The sequence below is a fragment of the Xenopus laevis genome, chromosome 4L (assembly GCF_017654675.1).
Source record: "Xenopus laevis strain J_2021 chromosome 4L, Xenopus_laevis_v10.1, whole genome shotgun sequence".
Taxonomy (NCBI): Eukaryota; Metazoa; Chordata; class Amphibia; order Anura; family Pipidae; genus Xenopus; species Xenopus laevis.
This window is the reverse complement of record NC_054377.1, coordinates 113,309,270-113,325,586: the sequence shown is the minus strand read 5'-3', so window position 1 is coordinate 113,325,586 and position 16,317 is coordinate 113,309,270. Positions and strand designations below refer to the sequence as shown.

General features: G+C 38.6%; 1 protein-coding gene across 1 annotated transcript; it reads left to right on the top strand.

The window, feature by feature from the left end:
* The first annotated feature begins 1,739 nt into the window (after positions 1 to 1,739).
* Positions 1,740 to 6,847, top strand: apold1.L (apolipoprotein L domain containing 1 L homeolog). The gene is made up of 2 exons (XM_018258775.2): positions 1,740 to 1,872; positions 5,892 to 6,847. Exon 2 carries the CDS (start codon positions 5,906 to 5,908, stop codon positions 6,560 to 6,562), a length of 657 nt encoding a protein of 218 aa, XP_018114264.1. The 5' UTR covers positions 1,740 to 1,872; positions 5,892 to 5,905; the 3' UTR covers positions 6,563 to 6,847.
* Positions 6,848 to 16,317: the final 9,470 nt, after the last annotated feature.

Here is a 16,317-nt window from a genome sequence, read left to right as displayed (position 1 = left end):
GAAGTTACCTTCTTTGAACAAAAAGAATGAAATAGTAACAAAACCCAGAAGGTAACTTCAGCATGGATAGTGATGGGGAATAACATATCCAGGGTGGGTGAGTACTCGGATGGTAGGAAGGTCACAACCAAAGAGTGGCAGATGTTTCCAATAAGGTGCTGGAAAAAAGTAACAAATTTGACCATGGGATGGTGCCAATAACGTATAAATATGTCTGAGAAACATGGGTCATCCGCAATTAAGTTTGTATCCAAATTGCAAAAAATTACAATGCGAGCTGCTGGGGACCCAGAGCTTATATGGCCAGCATGTGGCACCTTTGATTTGCACAAGGTGCAATTTCTTGAAACTTTGTTAACAAGTCGCAATCAACTGCACGATGGACAATGGACTGTTTACTATCAGGATCTCCTCCCCCATATCCTGAACAGGAAAACAAAACTGAATCCAAACCCCAGTCTTAAAATGTGAAGGAGCAAGGGATGTTTTCAAGTTTAAGCCCCACAGCCCCTATAGAATAGCATATGAGAATGAGCATATGAGCAAAGCAGTTATTTGCTACTTGCCTATGGTTCAGTCTGTGATCCTAACAATTTTATCACAGGACAATGAACAGAAACACTGCTATGAAGTGAGGCATTTTGGGAGAATATAACAAAGAATTTGAAGCATGAGTTGGGCTCACAGGAGATGGACATATAAGGTAAGCAAAGGCGAGGCACAAAGAGTCAACAATGGAACTCTGGCTGGCAAGATAAATAATATGTACAGTATAGGATTTACGTGCTGAAAGAAAGACCTGTTATGCTTAGAAAAGCCACACTGATACAGATGTTCGTTGTTGCCCTTTAGAGGTAGCACCAATGTGAGTCTTCTTCACAGGGTACACTGGGCAGAAAAGCAGACCTTGTCCTCCCTTTAAAACAAAACAGAAATTGCTTGTCCATATTTTCCAATATATTCAAGCTGGCCAGGTATGTCAAAGTTATCCCTGGTCTGGCCAGTCCTATACTAACTTTCATCTGATTCATTAAGGAGTCTACTAATTTTTACCTGCAGCTAAGTTTTACATGCAACTTGCTTGCTTTCAAGATTACAGTTGCCCTTTTATTGGCCACCAGTGTGATCACCTGACTATAGTTGGGCAAGGTGGTTACAACATGGAGCTGGCTTCTGCTCCTGTATAAACTAAAGCCAAAAGGGGAATGTTGTGCTGACCACTATATTTTTAACAATTTGCAGCACCGCCTAATGGTTTAAAATGTAGTGGTGAGAACAAGTTTCCCTTTTCTTCTATAATGTCCAAGATCATCCAGATGTCAAAGCAGGCAGCAAATATAGGCAGATTCCATTGAATTCCAAGTCAGAGGAGGCAGCAGGCAAATAGTCAGAAAAATGCCAGTACCAGTAAACCCCTAAGATCAAAATCTATTTACTAACATGCAATGCTGCACCTGTGGAATTATCAATAGCAAAACTTAGCGTGTTGGCACCCCCTGTGAATCCTGTCCTACGTGTTGGCTTTCTCTTTTTTAGACCAGTGGAATTGTTATTGCTGTGCAATCAGTAATCACACCTAAATCTTCCTCTTTAACAATGCCAAACAAACTGTTCCTTTATTGTAACTTGCCAGAGTACAATGTGTGACTCCCACTGTGCTGAGCTGGACGCCCGTGTCCATGCGTGTCATTTCCTGGCTCTCCAGCTACTGAACAAAAGAAAGGCATGGATAGTAGGAAATGACCTCTTATTGGCTGATGTCATTGAAACGCTCCAGGGATTAGACACATCTATAAATACTAAAGGGTAACTATTTGGGGACTGTAAGGCACACTCTCAAGTCAGAAGAGTTTCAACAGTCGCAGAGAAAGGGTAAGTAATTCTACTGCAGTTAAATACTGCAATTCATTTATCAGGCAGGAGGAAAAGGCTTCATGCAAGGTATTTCAGAAAGAAAAGATAAAAGTTGAAATACAAGGGACTGGATATGCTTGAATAACACTTTAGGCACCTGAAAAGTGTGCCATTGATGTTATATATTTATGTTGTTAATTCCATATTTTTCAAATCCCTGTAATTGTAACAGCTTCAAGTCACTATGGTGATACAAACTCATTCATAGTTTGCCAAATATTCACTTAAGCCATTTGGCATAAAGTAGAATAAGGATTTTAAACATGCCATGCTGTGGTGGTCATGCACTGGATAGGAGGATCTCCCCCTTCCGTGGCTTTCTGGAGAAACCTAGTAGATGGAGCTCTCCCCCTAGTAAAACTAACTAAAAGTATTGTTGTTTTTATTATTAACATTTATTTATTAAGTGCCAACATATTCTGCAGCACTGTACAAGGGAAGGGGTATAATGAGAATGTATAGATTACATATGTACATGTGTGTGTATGTCAGTCTCAATATATGCTTCTTCTCAAAGTTTAGGGGTAGTGGGGCCCAATCATTTCTGGATACAACACTGTGTGCAAAGGTGCATGAGTCTGCACTCTTCTATATTATATTTCTATTTCAATCATTTGAGCTATAACCATTTTACAAAGCAGTCAACTAACCCTGTGTCAAAGGAGCAACAATAATATACTGCAGTCAGTTTTGAGACTATGGGGCGCATTTATCAACACAGAGCAAATTTGCCCATGGGCAGTTACCTATAGCAACCAATCGGTGATTAGCTTTTTAAAGCCAACTGCAAGTAGAACAATGAATGCAGCAATTTGATCGGTTGCCATGGGTTACTGCCCATGGGCAAATTTGCCCAGTGTTGATAAATGACCCCCTATGTTTCCATTTAGTGTAAAGTGGAATTAGGTTTTAAAGAATCTAGGACTGGAGCATTATCTCCTTAATGACATGGGGTTAGCTGATATCCCCTACTGTTACCTAACCTAAAATAACCCCTTCCATATTTAAATGAATTTGCTCCTGAATGATCTTATGACATTGCACTTCTAATATCATATCACTTTAAACCAACCACTGATTACAAATTACTTGGCAAAGAGCTGTGTTGAAATATGTGTTCTCCTTTGATTTTACTATAAGGTAAACCATAAGGTCTTAAAAACATCATCTATATATCATTAGATTTTTTTATCTGTCATTCATTTGCTAATCACATGGATAAAACCTATTTTGTGTGAGCTTCCATATAATATACAATAACAAATTGTAGATTGAGTAAGCCAAGTCACATGCCATATGACACCTTCTACTCATATGAATAAAGGCAAATAAGCAGAAAAAGAAAAGCCCAGGCTTTTTATAGATTTTTCAAACAATTTGGTCACCTTACTTTATATACAGCTTGTACAATGCTTTAGTGCACTGGGAATCAGAGTAATGGAACAGGAAGGATATGACTGTGGCCCTGGGAATACTTTGAAATCACTGCAGGAAATTTGATGAACATGATTTCCTAAATGTTTTTCAGGGTTGCACAATTTTATAATTTGAATGAGATAATCTTTTCCTTATGTAAGAAAAGCACACATACAAAATTGTTTTGCTGTAAAACTGGGGCTCCATGTCCACACGATTAGTAGCCAAACACTTTTATCAGACTGCATTCTTAGGCTCATTTACTAACACTGGAAAATGTGCAGCATTGCAACTAGTCTGCAAACAGCTTTGAACTGTCTACTGAAAATAGAATAAAAAAATAAATATCTGGGTGCTTTAGGTTATTGAACTGGAGCAAATTTCCGCACAGGCCACTGCTTCATCTATACTTTTAGCAACCCTGCAAAAATCACACTTTAAATGTTATAAATACCTTCCATGTCTAGCTTGCATCACAGGTGCACAGTCAGCAATTTATTGGCCCATATATGGGGGGCGCTGCTGCAATGAGGTGTGTTGAGAGACTCACCTCAGGTATTAGCGCTCCAGTAGTTATCAGGGATGGCAAAAAGTTCCTGGTAACTTTAAGAGCCAAATATCCAGTTATTCAGCTTAAAGTTTGGCTCTTCTAATGCAGAGAGCCTAAGGGCAACTCATGACCTAGATTCTTCCCTGCTTTCCATAACTGGCCAGAAATTGGTCAAATATCTATCAGGCAGTTTAGAAAATCTCATAAGGTAAGCACTACATCTGTAGTCATATCCAGAACCTAGGAAAAGTGCATTCATTTGAGCAGCGAGGGTTTCTACTGTCATGCTGCAAGAAAAATACTAGCACAATGAGAGAGAACATGCCATGTTATGCCTAGATAAATAAATGTTTTGCTTCTATTTTTTCCCCGACGGAATACGAATGACATGAAATAAGTGGAGTAAAATATTTAGCTTCCCCTTTGATCTTACATCCTGTCCACTCTGAACATTTGTATAAAGGTTTTGCTGTTTAAGTCATATAATTTAAACTAACATGAAACAAATTGCTGGACTTTTCCTCTTCAGTATTTGATCTAAAATAAGATATCACTATGAGTTAAAAATACATTTGAAAGCTACACATGGCAGACACGTGTATTGTTTCCTTCCTCCCTACTGTATTGAAGTTTTAGCTAACATGAATAGGCACCTGTTTTGCTCACATTCAGCACACGCTTAGAATCAAGTGTTGATTTACAGGGTATTTGTGTGTGTGTATATATATATATATATATATATATATATACACAAATACTTGTTCGCTCAACTGCCATCCCAGTTGAGAGGAACACATGCACCTTGTACAACACATATTTGCAATTAACAAGAGGAAATACAGGCCTGCAAGCAATAAAAAGTGCTCAAAAAGTTATTTTTCCCCATACTGACTGTAATAATGGCATGATCCTCACATAGCATGATCCTGCTTAACACAGATCTGTTTATATAATGTATCAGAAAGGAGAAGGGAAGGCAGCAATTACTGGCAAAGGTTAGGCACCCCCACTCATTGTATTTATTTACCTTGATACCAGGGGCCAGTGCTCCTATCAGCAGAAAACTGTCCTGGCCCGGGGTTTTACCAGTGACCACAACTGAGTGCTCCTCTTCCTGGTAATCCTTTCTTTTCGCTCAGTGGTGCTCGCTGAGAAGAATCCCGGGCCAGGACAGTTTTCTGCTGATAGGAGCAACAGCCTGAGGTATCAGGTAAGGGATTACTATCATTTGGGGGTTCTTAACTTTTAGCAGTAGAGCAGTCTAACTGCACCCAGGAGAACCTTACTAGTGCTAATATGCATAATGTAATTCTTGCATATGGTAGCTCACATTTTTTGCTGCAAGAAACATTACCAAATATTGCAATGAATAAATAGAGGAGCAGACAGGGGTATGATGCAGAACAATTAATTGCACATGTTTATTACTGGAATAACAACAATATTATATACCCTTTTGAAAAGTAAAATCAGATTTTACCTTCAAAAGCCCTCCACAAACATTTGTTTTACATGTCAGCAATCCAGCACCATGTCTGGGACTATAGTTATGAAAAAACAAGTACTTCTTCGCACTATTATAATTATTGGATTTATTTTCCATGTACTACCTGTTGCCATTACTCATTCACCCATTTTACTGTATTTTTCTTTTGGGGGCTTTTTTTTTCCTTTTGGCCACAGAGGTTGGCATTATAGCAATAAAAGATAGAGCTCTACATCCAATTGCTCATCACCTGATAGCTGACAACCTACCACACTACATATGAGATTTCAGTGGCAAAGGGCAGATAACAAACTTTAATATTTGCATAGAAAATGTATTTGTTGGTTCCGTGGGGCAACATATAAATTTATAATAATTTGGGAGGTCTTAACTTTTAGCAGTAGGTCAGTCTAACTGCACCCAGGAGAACCTTAATCAGTGCAATATTATCAGTGATAATATATTAAACAGTGTAAGCCCCAAATGTTTTGATCATGTTACTCATTCATATATTATGTTTTTCAGGTTCATAGTGAGCAATGGGTGAAGAATCTTTCCTTCTTCGGTTATCGGCTCAAGATTACCAGTCCATTCAATTCCTCGTAGAGAAAAAGCAACACTTACTAAAACACACATTAAGACTTCGCTTGACAGTCAAACGAATGGAAAAGTTACGTAAGGTTACCACAGCAGCAAATGTGACAGGGAATTGCCTTGGCGTGACAGGTGCTCTTACTGCCATTTTGGGATTGTCGCTTAGCCCTGTCACATTGGGTACTTCACTCCTGGCTTCCACTGTGGGGCTAATAGTGGCTGCATCTGGTGGAGTGGCTACCTTGACATCTGATCTATCTTTGACATTTTGTAACTTCAAGGAGCTTCGGAAGGTGCAGAAGATAGCAGTCGATTTCCGTCACCAATTGAAGGAGATAGTCAGTTTCCTACAACTCCTGCAACAAAAGAAAAGTCTTAGTGGGCAGGACTTCTGTGAAATATTAGGGTGTTCTGTTTCTATGGACCGTCCTGTCTTTATGGTGTTGTTTGGGGCTCATGATTTCCTTGTACCTCAGTATTCTGAAGAGGCAACAAAGGTCAGCCAAGTTGTATTAAAGGCAAAAGTCCAGCGATTGGTCGAGACTATAGAGGCCTGTGTGGATGTGTTGGATGAGATTTGCCAGCTCATAAGAAAGACATAGATGGAAAAAGAGAATGTTTAATGACTGTTCAGAGAACATGTATTAGTTGCACTTACATTTAACTCCTTTGGTTGAGAACTGAACCAAGAATCAATGGCAGGTGTCACTTGCTTGTTTCTGGAGGTTTGGTCTTCTCCAGGGAAGGCGGCATCTCCTCTTGCTAAGGGGCCGATTCACTAACTTCGAGTGAAGGATTCGAAGTAAAAAAACTTCGAATTTCGAAGTGTTTTTTGGGCTACTTCGACCATCGAATGGGCTACTACGACCTTCGACTACGACTTTGAATCGAACTATTCTAACTAAAAATTGTTCGACCATTCGACCATTCGATAGTCGAAGTACTGTTTCTTTAAGAAAAAACTTCGACCCCCTAGTTCGCCATCTAAAAGCTACCGAACTCAATGTTAACCTATGGGAAGGTCCCCATAGGCTTGGCTAACTTTTTTTGATCTAAGGATATTTCTTCGATCGTTGGATTAAAATCCTTCAAATCGTTCGATTCTAAGGATTTTATCGTTCGATCAAAGGAATAATCCTTCGATCGTTCGATCGCACTATTTGCGCTAAAATCCTTCGTCTTCGATATTCGAAGTCGAAGGATTTTAATTCCCAGTCGAATATCGAGGGTTAATTAACCCTCGATATTCGACCCTTTGTGAATCGGCCCCTTAGAGTAAATAAGCAGCTGCAGCAGGACTGTCAACACTAGGGCCCTTCATCATCAGAGCTCTCAGAATCCTCCAAAAGTCTCCAGGTGTCAGTAGAAGATAATAACAGCTAGAGTTGCCTTATATCATTTGGTGATTATGTAACTCACACATACAATAAAGCTAGATAAAAAAAAAGACAAAAGGCAGTGGTAGTGTTGAAAATCAGTTTGACAAAAGGCAGTTATTTATTATACAGCTAAAGTATTTGAAGCTAAAGCATTTTATATACTTTACACAATTACACAAAAGCATGATGCAACCAATAGCTAAAATGTCATGTAAATTTTGGGCTATTTCTAACTTGATTGCATTATATTTCTAATATAAGTAGAAGATGGCTCATTATAGCCTTACTAGCATCCGGCTCTGCAATATTTTTTCATGTCCCAGGAGGGAAAAAAGCAATTACAGGGCATAGTCTAGTGGGTAAAAGATTTTGGGGCAGATTTAATTTGAAAAGAAAATTTTACTTTATGGTCTATCTCATGCATATTCCATTGTAGTCTATGGGGAAATCTGAAACTGTATCTAGAAATATTTTTTCTCGACTAATTGAAATACAATCCATTCGGAAATATTAAACCTTAAATCCAAATGCATTAACTTTACTGAAAATTCTTAGGCCTTTAGAAATGGATATAGTTGAATCACTGTGCAAAGGCCCTTCCCTAAAGGGCACCTATTGTCAAAAAAACTTTCCCCACTGGAGGTGCAAACTAACAGAGCCTACATTCCTAAAAGGGAAACAATGGTTGTTGATTTTTTATTGTTCTTAAAGGAAACCTGTCAGTTTTTCAGTTGTAGTGGTTTTGTAAGGAAAGAGTTAATGGTATTACATACATTGATTCTTTTTTGTAATAATGAAATGAATGCAGGGTTTTTAACAATGCGCACGCGACTTCACAAGATCCGACTTTGTGAAAGTCGGTGCGCATAGCCTCACGGGAAAATATGTAGATCTCGTGAGATTTGGTGAAGGTTGGACTGTGCACGCCGGAGCAGGGGGGTGTGTGTTCCGGAAGTGAAACACAGAGGAAGATGCCGGTGCGTCCGTCCTTATGTCTGTCTCTCTCTCTCCCTCTCTCCGTGTGTCTGTGAGCCCCCCCCCCACTCCGTTCAGAAGCAGCACTGACTTCCGTCTCACAGCTGCACCGCACACATTAAAACGCCAGCACAGCTTCAAATGATTTACCTCGGACAGCTGCTTCCCAAAAGGCAATCGGTTGTGGCGCCCTGACACTGCTGCCTGCTGTTATTGAGGGGACGCAGGAATATTTAACACAAACGTCTCAGTGGTGTGGGGGTGTGGCATCATGACCCTTCACTCTTTCTGCTTGTGCACTGTGTCCGATCGGGAGCCCATTCACACACATAAGAGGTTAGGGGCACTGACCGGGAGGGACGGAGATCAGGAGGAGGCAGGGGGTTGTGAGTGGAAGTTCACCTATTGCCTCACATTATCTGCCTCTCACAATAACAGCCAAGCTCTCCGCACTCCGTCAGATTTCCATCCTCATTTTTTTGTGCTGCTTGTCACAGCATTTTGTGCTGCTTGTTGTAAGGATCAAGTGCAAATAAAGTTAAGTGACTGGGTGTGTGGGGAGAGACAGAGTGTGGATGTCATGTACGCCTCCTCCCCCGTGGCTTTGCTGGCTGGAGTCGGACTGTGTGGGGGCTGGGGAGACACAGAGAGGGAGAGAATGCCTGCTGCAGCCTGCAGTGTGCCGCCGCCCACTACGACCACATGGTAAACCTAATAACTAGGTAAACCTAGTCAGTCTGTGCTCCAATTCTCCAAAACTTGTCTTTTCTCTCTGTCTGTCAGAGTGCGCTCCAGAGGGGTGTAGGAGAGAGAGGGGATTGAAGCTGTTCTGCTGCAGAGTAGTGCTGTTAATAGAATGAAGGAGCTGTGGCTGAGCTCAGAACTGAGATGACACTGTGGCTGCTTTTTTTGCACAAAAATTTGAGCAAAAGAGGGGTCTGGATTTCATGTATAAATCACATAACTATCAATTTAATCAATATACATTCATATACAATAAATTATTTCAACCAATTAATTGCATTTCATTCTGAATTGATTCTATAAATAGGCAAATGCATGTAAGAGCTCTAGTAAAATTCATTGTGTCATTCATGATTTTCATATACCAAAGACCTGTTAAAAACAATTCTCCTGTTTATCAGTATAACCTGGTGGCACATAGCAGACATCAGAGCAGGACACTGGGCCATTCCCTGTACTAAGCACAATTCAGCAGGAACAGTCCCCTAAGTTTGCTCATAGCCTGTACAGAGAGATCCCATAAAACTATGGCAGCATAGGTATTCCCTGTACTAAGCACAATTCAGCAGGAACAGTCCCTAAGTTTGCTCATAGTCTGTACAGAGAGATCCCATAAAACTATGGTATATAGGTATTCCCTGTACTAAGCACAATTCAGCAGGAACAGTCCCCAGTTCCAGCTTTTAAATGTGGGGTCACTGCACCCATATAAAGAGCATTGCCTTGTAAGGATAAACATGTTATTGGTACTTTTTTTTTTAATCAGACTCTTTGCGATTCAGATTATAATCTTTCATTCAAATCAATTCATAGTTGCTAGGGTAATTTGGACACTAGCAACCAGACTGCTAAAATTGCAAACTGGAGAGCTGCTGAATAAAAAGCTAAACTCAAACTGCAAATAAAAAAATGAAAAAAACAATTGCAAAGTTTCTCAGAAAATCCCTCTCTGCACCATATTAAAGGTCATATAATGCTGTTAATGCTGCACTGATTAACCCCTTGATATTAACGCAGTAATGTGTAATGTGTAGTTTCCAAAAAAATATATGCTTTTCTGGGGTGAACTTACTTTTTTCTATTTTTGCTCCCCACAAAACTAGATAAACATGATTATTTCCATCTTATTAGACACTTAGAAGCCTATATTTTTTTACAGAAGTAGAATTACACCAAAATTCTTGCATATTTTGAAAGTTCAGGTTGTCCTGAAAAAAACAATATATTGCTTTCCTTGGTAAACTAAAAGACCCCCCCCCAGGAAAGGCCCTTGGTAAAAACTGCTTGGCAGTAGATATTCGCATCTAGGGCAAAACAGCTGGCAGGGAAAGGGTTAAGCATGCATGAGATTTGGCAGTTTGGCACAGCCCACACACACTAAACAGAGGGGTCCTGTTTCAAGATGGCAGCACCTATGAAACACTTTTTACATGTAGGATATTTTCTAATCCATTTTAGATATAAACAAAAACAGTTGACTATAGGGTTTAACTAAGGAGGGAAAGATATATATTACTCATATCTCAAGGTGACAGGTCCTCTTTAATGCCCCTGAGCGCTAAGCCACCCACACCTGGAGGGATTTCCTGGTGTGGATGGCCATGTTGGGTCACTAAGCATAGCGTCACCGCTTCAATTGTAATGCTCATGAGTATGACGTTACACTCATACACATAAATGAGTGAACCATAAGACTGTTAATATATATTGTAATTCTTGCATATGGTAGCTCGAATTCTTTGCTGCAAGAAACATTACCAAATATTGCCATGAATAAATAAAACAGCAGTTTTTAAATGAAATGTTTCTTTGCATCAGAAAACAGAGGAGCAGACATGGATGTGATACAGAACAATTAATTGCACACATTTATTACTGGAATTACAACAATATTATATACCCTTTTGAAAAGGAAACTCAGATCCAAAGCCCTACGCAAACATTTATTTTACATGTCAGCAATCCAGCACCATGTCTGGGACTATATTTATGGAGAAACAAGTACTTCTTCCCACAATTAGTACTGTTAGATTTATTTTCCATGTACCACCTGTTACCATTACTCATACACTCATTTTACTGTATTTTTCATTTGGAAGCTTATGGCCACAGAGTTTGGTATTATAGCAATAAAAGATAGGACTCTACATCCAATTACTCACCCCCCTGCTAACTGACAACCTACCACACTGTATATGAGATCTCAGTGGCAAAAGGGCAGATAACAAACAAAATAATCCATGCTGTTAACTTTAATAATGCATAGAAAATGTATTTGTTGGTTCCATGGGCTACATACAAATAAATATTTATAGAATAAGAGAAATCAACTGTAGGCACACAAGATGGCAGATCCTCTGCAGCAACTTTAATGTTCCAGAAAGCAAATGAAAAGTTTTTTAAGTATGGTTTGATACAATTATTTATGTAAATAAAGACAATTTATATTAATGTGGAGAATTCTTGTCTTTTTCTTTAACAGGGCCATGAAAAATGATGATTTATTTTAAGATGTGGGACTGTGAATGTAATTTACAACATAAGTAGAAAAAGTAAATTAAAATTCATTAAATGTTTAAATATAATAGTGAGTCTATACAATTAATTAAATGCAGGAAGGCAACTTCTTACCAATCAATAAGCAGCCCGTGGAAGTGCTAGATTGATACATTGAATGTTTATTCATCATTTCTTTGGGGGAGGAAATGGATTTCAAATGTGTTGATGGAGTAAAAGAACAATGGCTTGTGGCTACCTGACTACAACAAACAATACATTGGGATTGGACTCCAGAGCATAAAATTAGAAAAGAGTGTGGCTCACTTTTGGGATCACCTGTAAGCTCCTTAGGAAACTATGTTATAGAAAGAAGGCATTCAACATTATATACAAGTAGGGATGGGCGAGTTTTTTTGCCTTGTTTCACTGCGGAATTGATGCCCATAGACTTATATGTCGTCATACGACAAAAAAAAAAAGACGAGCGTCAAATAAAAATTTTTGACGCCCATAGACTTTAATGGGCGTCCTCGACATTTTGCTGGCGGCGAATTTTTGGTGAAACAAAATTGAGTCAAATTCGCCCATTCCTATATACAAGCTCGATTCTATTGGTGCTTCATCAGTACAAAATGTTTACCCGATGTGTTTTATTGGACATCCCTGAAAATGTATTATGTTTCTACACATAAAAAATAAAATTGAGACTTCTTTACATTCTGCTTAATGGACTGTTCTTAAAAAAATTCCTTCACTGCACAGATTAGGTAGAATAATGAAGTGAAATGAAATGTACTGATGTGAAGCATTAATTAGTAAGAAATATAAGCAATACCTTTAAAATTATAAAACACTTAGGGACAGATTTATTAGAGCTCACCACAGAAAAACTCAACAACTTTCTATTGAAATGTTTAGAAGCGTATTTAACTAACTTTCACCTATTGATAAATACACTTCTAAAATAGGAACAAGCTCTGTGCTGAGCTCTAAATTCACACAATAAATCTACCCTTGGTTATCAGTAAATATAAAGGGATCAGTTAAGGTAAGCACTTATTCTATATGCCCCAAATCTTACCTAAATTGGCATTGTATCTGAGCCCCCTGATCATTGCTTTGAGCGCATTGGGGGGTCCCAGTTTGAGTTGCTGAGATTACAAAGTGTGTGTATGACATCTACTAAATTCCCCGTAGTGCAATTCCTGGATTTAGCCACAAGAGCTTCTATAGTGCTGTGTTGTTAGTTACAACACAGCAGTATAGAAGCTCTTGTGGCTAAATGCTGTAACTGCTGAATGCAGAGCAGTACATTACAGTAGGCACAAGACAAAAGGGGCTCAGAAGATTGTAGCTGCAACAGATTTTTTAGAAATATGGCTGTGAGATATCCTCTTGCTAGGAAAAGTTTTATTCTTACGCATTTCGTCGCTTAGCGACTTCCTCAGAGGCTTTGTATAGGCAGGGCTTCTCATCCATGCCTCTTATTCAATCCGGTTGTCATGGCTGCGGGTCCCCACCATCTCTTATTCATTTCCGTCAACATGTGCACTATAAAACTCCTAAAACTGTTATTATATCAGAGCTTCAGAGAGATCCTTTCTGCTTGGTGTCTGGGCTGAAATGAAGAGTGGGAGTTTGTTGAATTATGGTTTGTTTTCCTCAAATTCCATTCATTCGTTCGTTTCAAATGTTCCCCAATCTTTGATTACTATAATTAACATTAAGTACAATTATTTTTATATACCCAATATCAAAACTTTAAATGTCTATATGAACAACATTACATACTATACACGTTACATATTAAACACTTCTGTGTATCTACCTGGTGACAGCAGACAGTCCAGTTATATTGTGCTCCTAATGCAGTGATCCCCAACCAGTAGCTCGCGAGCAACATGTTGCTCTCCAACCCCTTGGATGTTGCTCCCAGGGGCCTCAAAGCAGGTGCTTATTTTTGAATTCCAGGCTTGGAGGTGAGTTTTATTGCATTAAACCCAGGTGCACTGCCAAACAGAGCCTCAATGTAGGTTGACAATCCACATAGGTGCTACTAAATGGCCAATCACAGCCCTTATTTGGTACTCCAGGAACATTTTTCATGCTAGTGTTGCTCCCCAACTCCTTTTACTTCTGAATGTTGCTCACAAGTTGTAAAGGTTGGGGATCCCTGTCCTAATGAATCTCTAACACAACTACATGTATTGGGCTCCAATTTCAACTAGAAAGGGCTAGAAGAGGCAGCCTTACTCATACACTGCATTTCTGCTCATGCATCTCAATACACTTCAGACAGGATAAAACATAAGTAAGTCCAAAAGGAACCCCATGTGCTATCCTTTATCTTTCCTACTATTTGTTAGCCTGTAATATGTGGGCTATAGTGAGGAGACTGAACTATAGGATACCCTTTGGTACGGAATTCTGGAAAAGGACCTGAAGGGAAGAATCTAATATATCATATATCGGTACATTGTGTCTATTTAGCATGTGGGTTAATACATGTACACTGAAAAAATTATTATGGATAAAACTGCTTAGTATTTATTAATTGCTCTCTGATCATGTTTCATTGATTCAGTCATATCATTAAAACCCTGGTTTTATCCACATGAGGAAACATTAAGAACCTCTGCTGGGAAAGATAGATGTATTTGCCATAATGAGGTTTATATTATATTATATGAGATAATTAATAATGTATAAAACACTTATTGCGTTCCTTTTTATGTGAAGGCTGATGACACTAAGGGCCATTTCAGTTAAAGCAGTTTGATGCCAATGTAACCCTGAATGTTCCATTTAATTGAAGCATCCCACACTTTTCCGAACTAGTAACCTTACTTTGAACTGTTTTGGGTGTTAGGGTTAAGCTGACATATAGGGCGTTATTTATCAAAGATCAAGTTTGTGAGTGTTTTTGTATACCTTGAGTAAACTCACAACTCAGATTTTTTATAGTTTATGAAAAAAACTTGAATGTAAAGGAATAAGTGAATTTGGGGTTACAAACCTGAATTCATTAATAAAACTTGAATCGCTCAAACCCGAACATCGTCAAACATCTTCAAATGGTTGAAGAGTCCTCTGACGTTGACTTCTACATGACTTTGATAAGTTTTTAGCTGGAGTATTTTCTTATTCGAGCTATTTCCAGCTTCAAGGCATAATAAATCTTGAAAAATGTTTATTTATTTTTTTCTTAACCCAAAAATTCGAGTTTTTACTGAAAGCTACCCACAAAAAATAGAATTTTTCAGGTAAAACACAACTCAACCTTTAATAAATAACCCACATAATTTTGTGATATGGGAACTGGTTTATTTGAAGTCAGAAGGGATTATATTTACCATGTTGAGGAAATTGGAGAGTGCTATAGAGGGGGTTGGTTTGCCTTTTTTTAAACTACTAATATCATTTAAAGAGAGAAAAACTTGCCCTTTTCTGTGGTGGAAATCTATATGTCACTTGTGCTGCAGATCGAATTCAACTACTGTGTATGGGCTCCTGCAATTATTGCTCTAAAACAGGGCTGTCCATTTGGAATCCTGCAGGCTACATGTGGCTCTGCCAAATGATTTTATGGTTATAAAACATGACAGAATATTTTCCAGAAGATAATCTACCCCTGTAAGGCAACATGTAGTGCTTCTTCTTCCTTGTCTTTCTTATTTTTAATGCAGCACCAACATGTTTGACAAACCATTCATCACAGTTCCAGACCCTATCCCAGTAGAACTTGGCAGACACAGTTCTGTTTGCCATTATTACATTTCATGTTGCCACTGTAATTGTAGTTTTCTAAAATACTTTGAAAAAAACTGTGAGCTGTTTGGAGCCATATGAATACTGACTTTACTTTATATTTTTAAAACAACACAATCAAATGTACCACAACAGTCATAGCCTATAACAAATCCCTTGTGCATGAGATGCAATAGATGTTTTTCATGGGTTTAATACAAATCATGAGATGTTATCCTATTCCCATGTTTGGCCATGCTCCGGAGAAGGGCTACTATAGCATGGAGTTGAGTGACAGTGAACCAGAGGAATCTTTTTATCTGTTTAATGAAGCGAGTGGCTGCAAACTAACCCGACACTATTGTATTATTAAAGGAATTGTTCACTTTTTAGTTAACTTTTAGTATGATGTAAAGAGTGAGACTCTGAGAATATTTGCAGTTGGTTTTCATTTTTTATCATTTGTGGTTTTTGAGTTATTTAGCTTTTTTATTCAGCAGCTCTCCTGTTTGCAAGTTTAGCAAACTAGTTGCTATGGTCCAAATGACCCTAGAAACCCATAACTGATTTGAATAAGAGACTGGAATATGAATAGTTGGGGGCCGAGTAATAAAAAGTAACAATAGCGATAAATGTGTAGCCTTTCAGAATATGTGTTTTACATGTGGTCAGTAACCCCCATTTGTAAGTATTTTTAAGTAAAAAGAAAATGATTCAAAAACTATAAAAAATAAGACCAAAGTTGTTAAGAATCAGTCACTCTATAAGATACTAAAGGTTAACACAAATGAACCACAGCGGCTTTTATATTTGTCACAAACAGCAGTCCAAAGCACTATCACCCATACACCCAACTTCCCACTGTTACTGACAGAAATAAACACTACAGCAGCGCATTCCGATAGTAGCTGCAGATGCGCAACACATCTCCATGTTTCGCTTGCCCGGATGCTTCTGGGAAATGTAGTTCAGCAGCTTCAGGAGAAACACAAATTCCTCGTCCACGCGAACGT

What these genes read in the sequence shown, in the direction of transcription:
- apold1.L (XM_018258775.2), top strand. Translation starts at nt 5,906, where the DNA reads ATGGGTGAAGAATCTTTCCTTCTTCGGTTATCGGCTCAAGATTACCAG.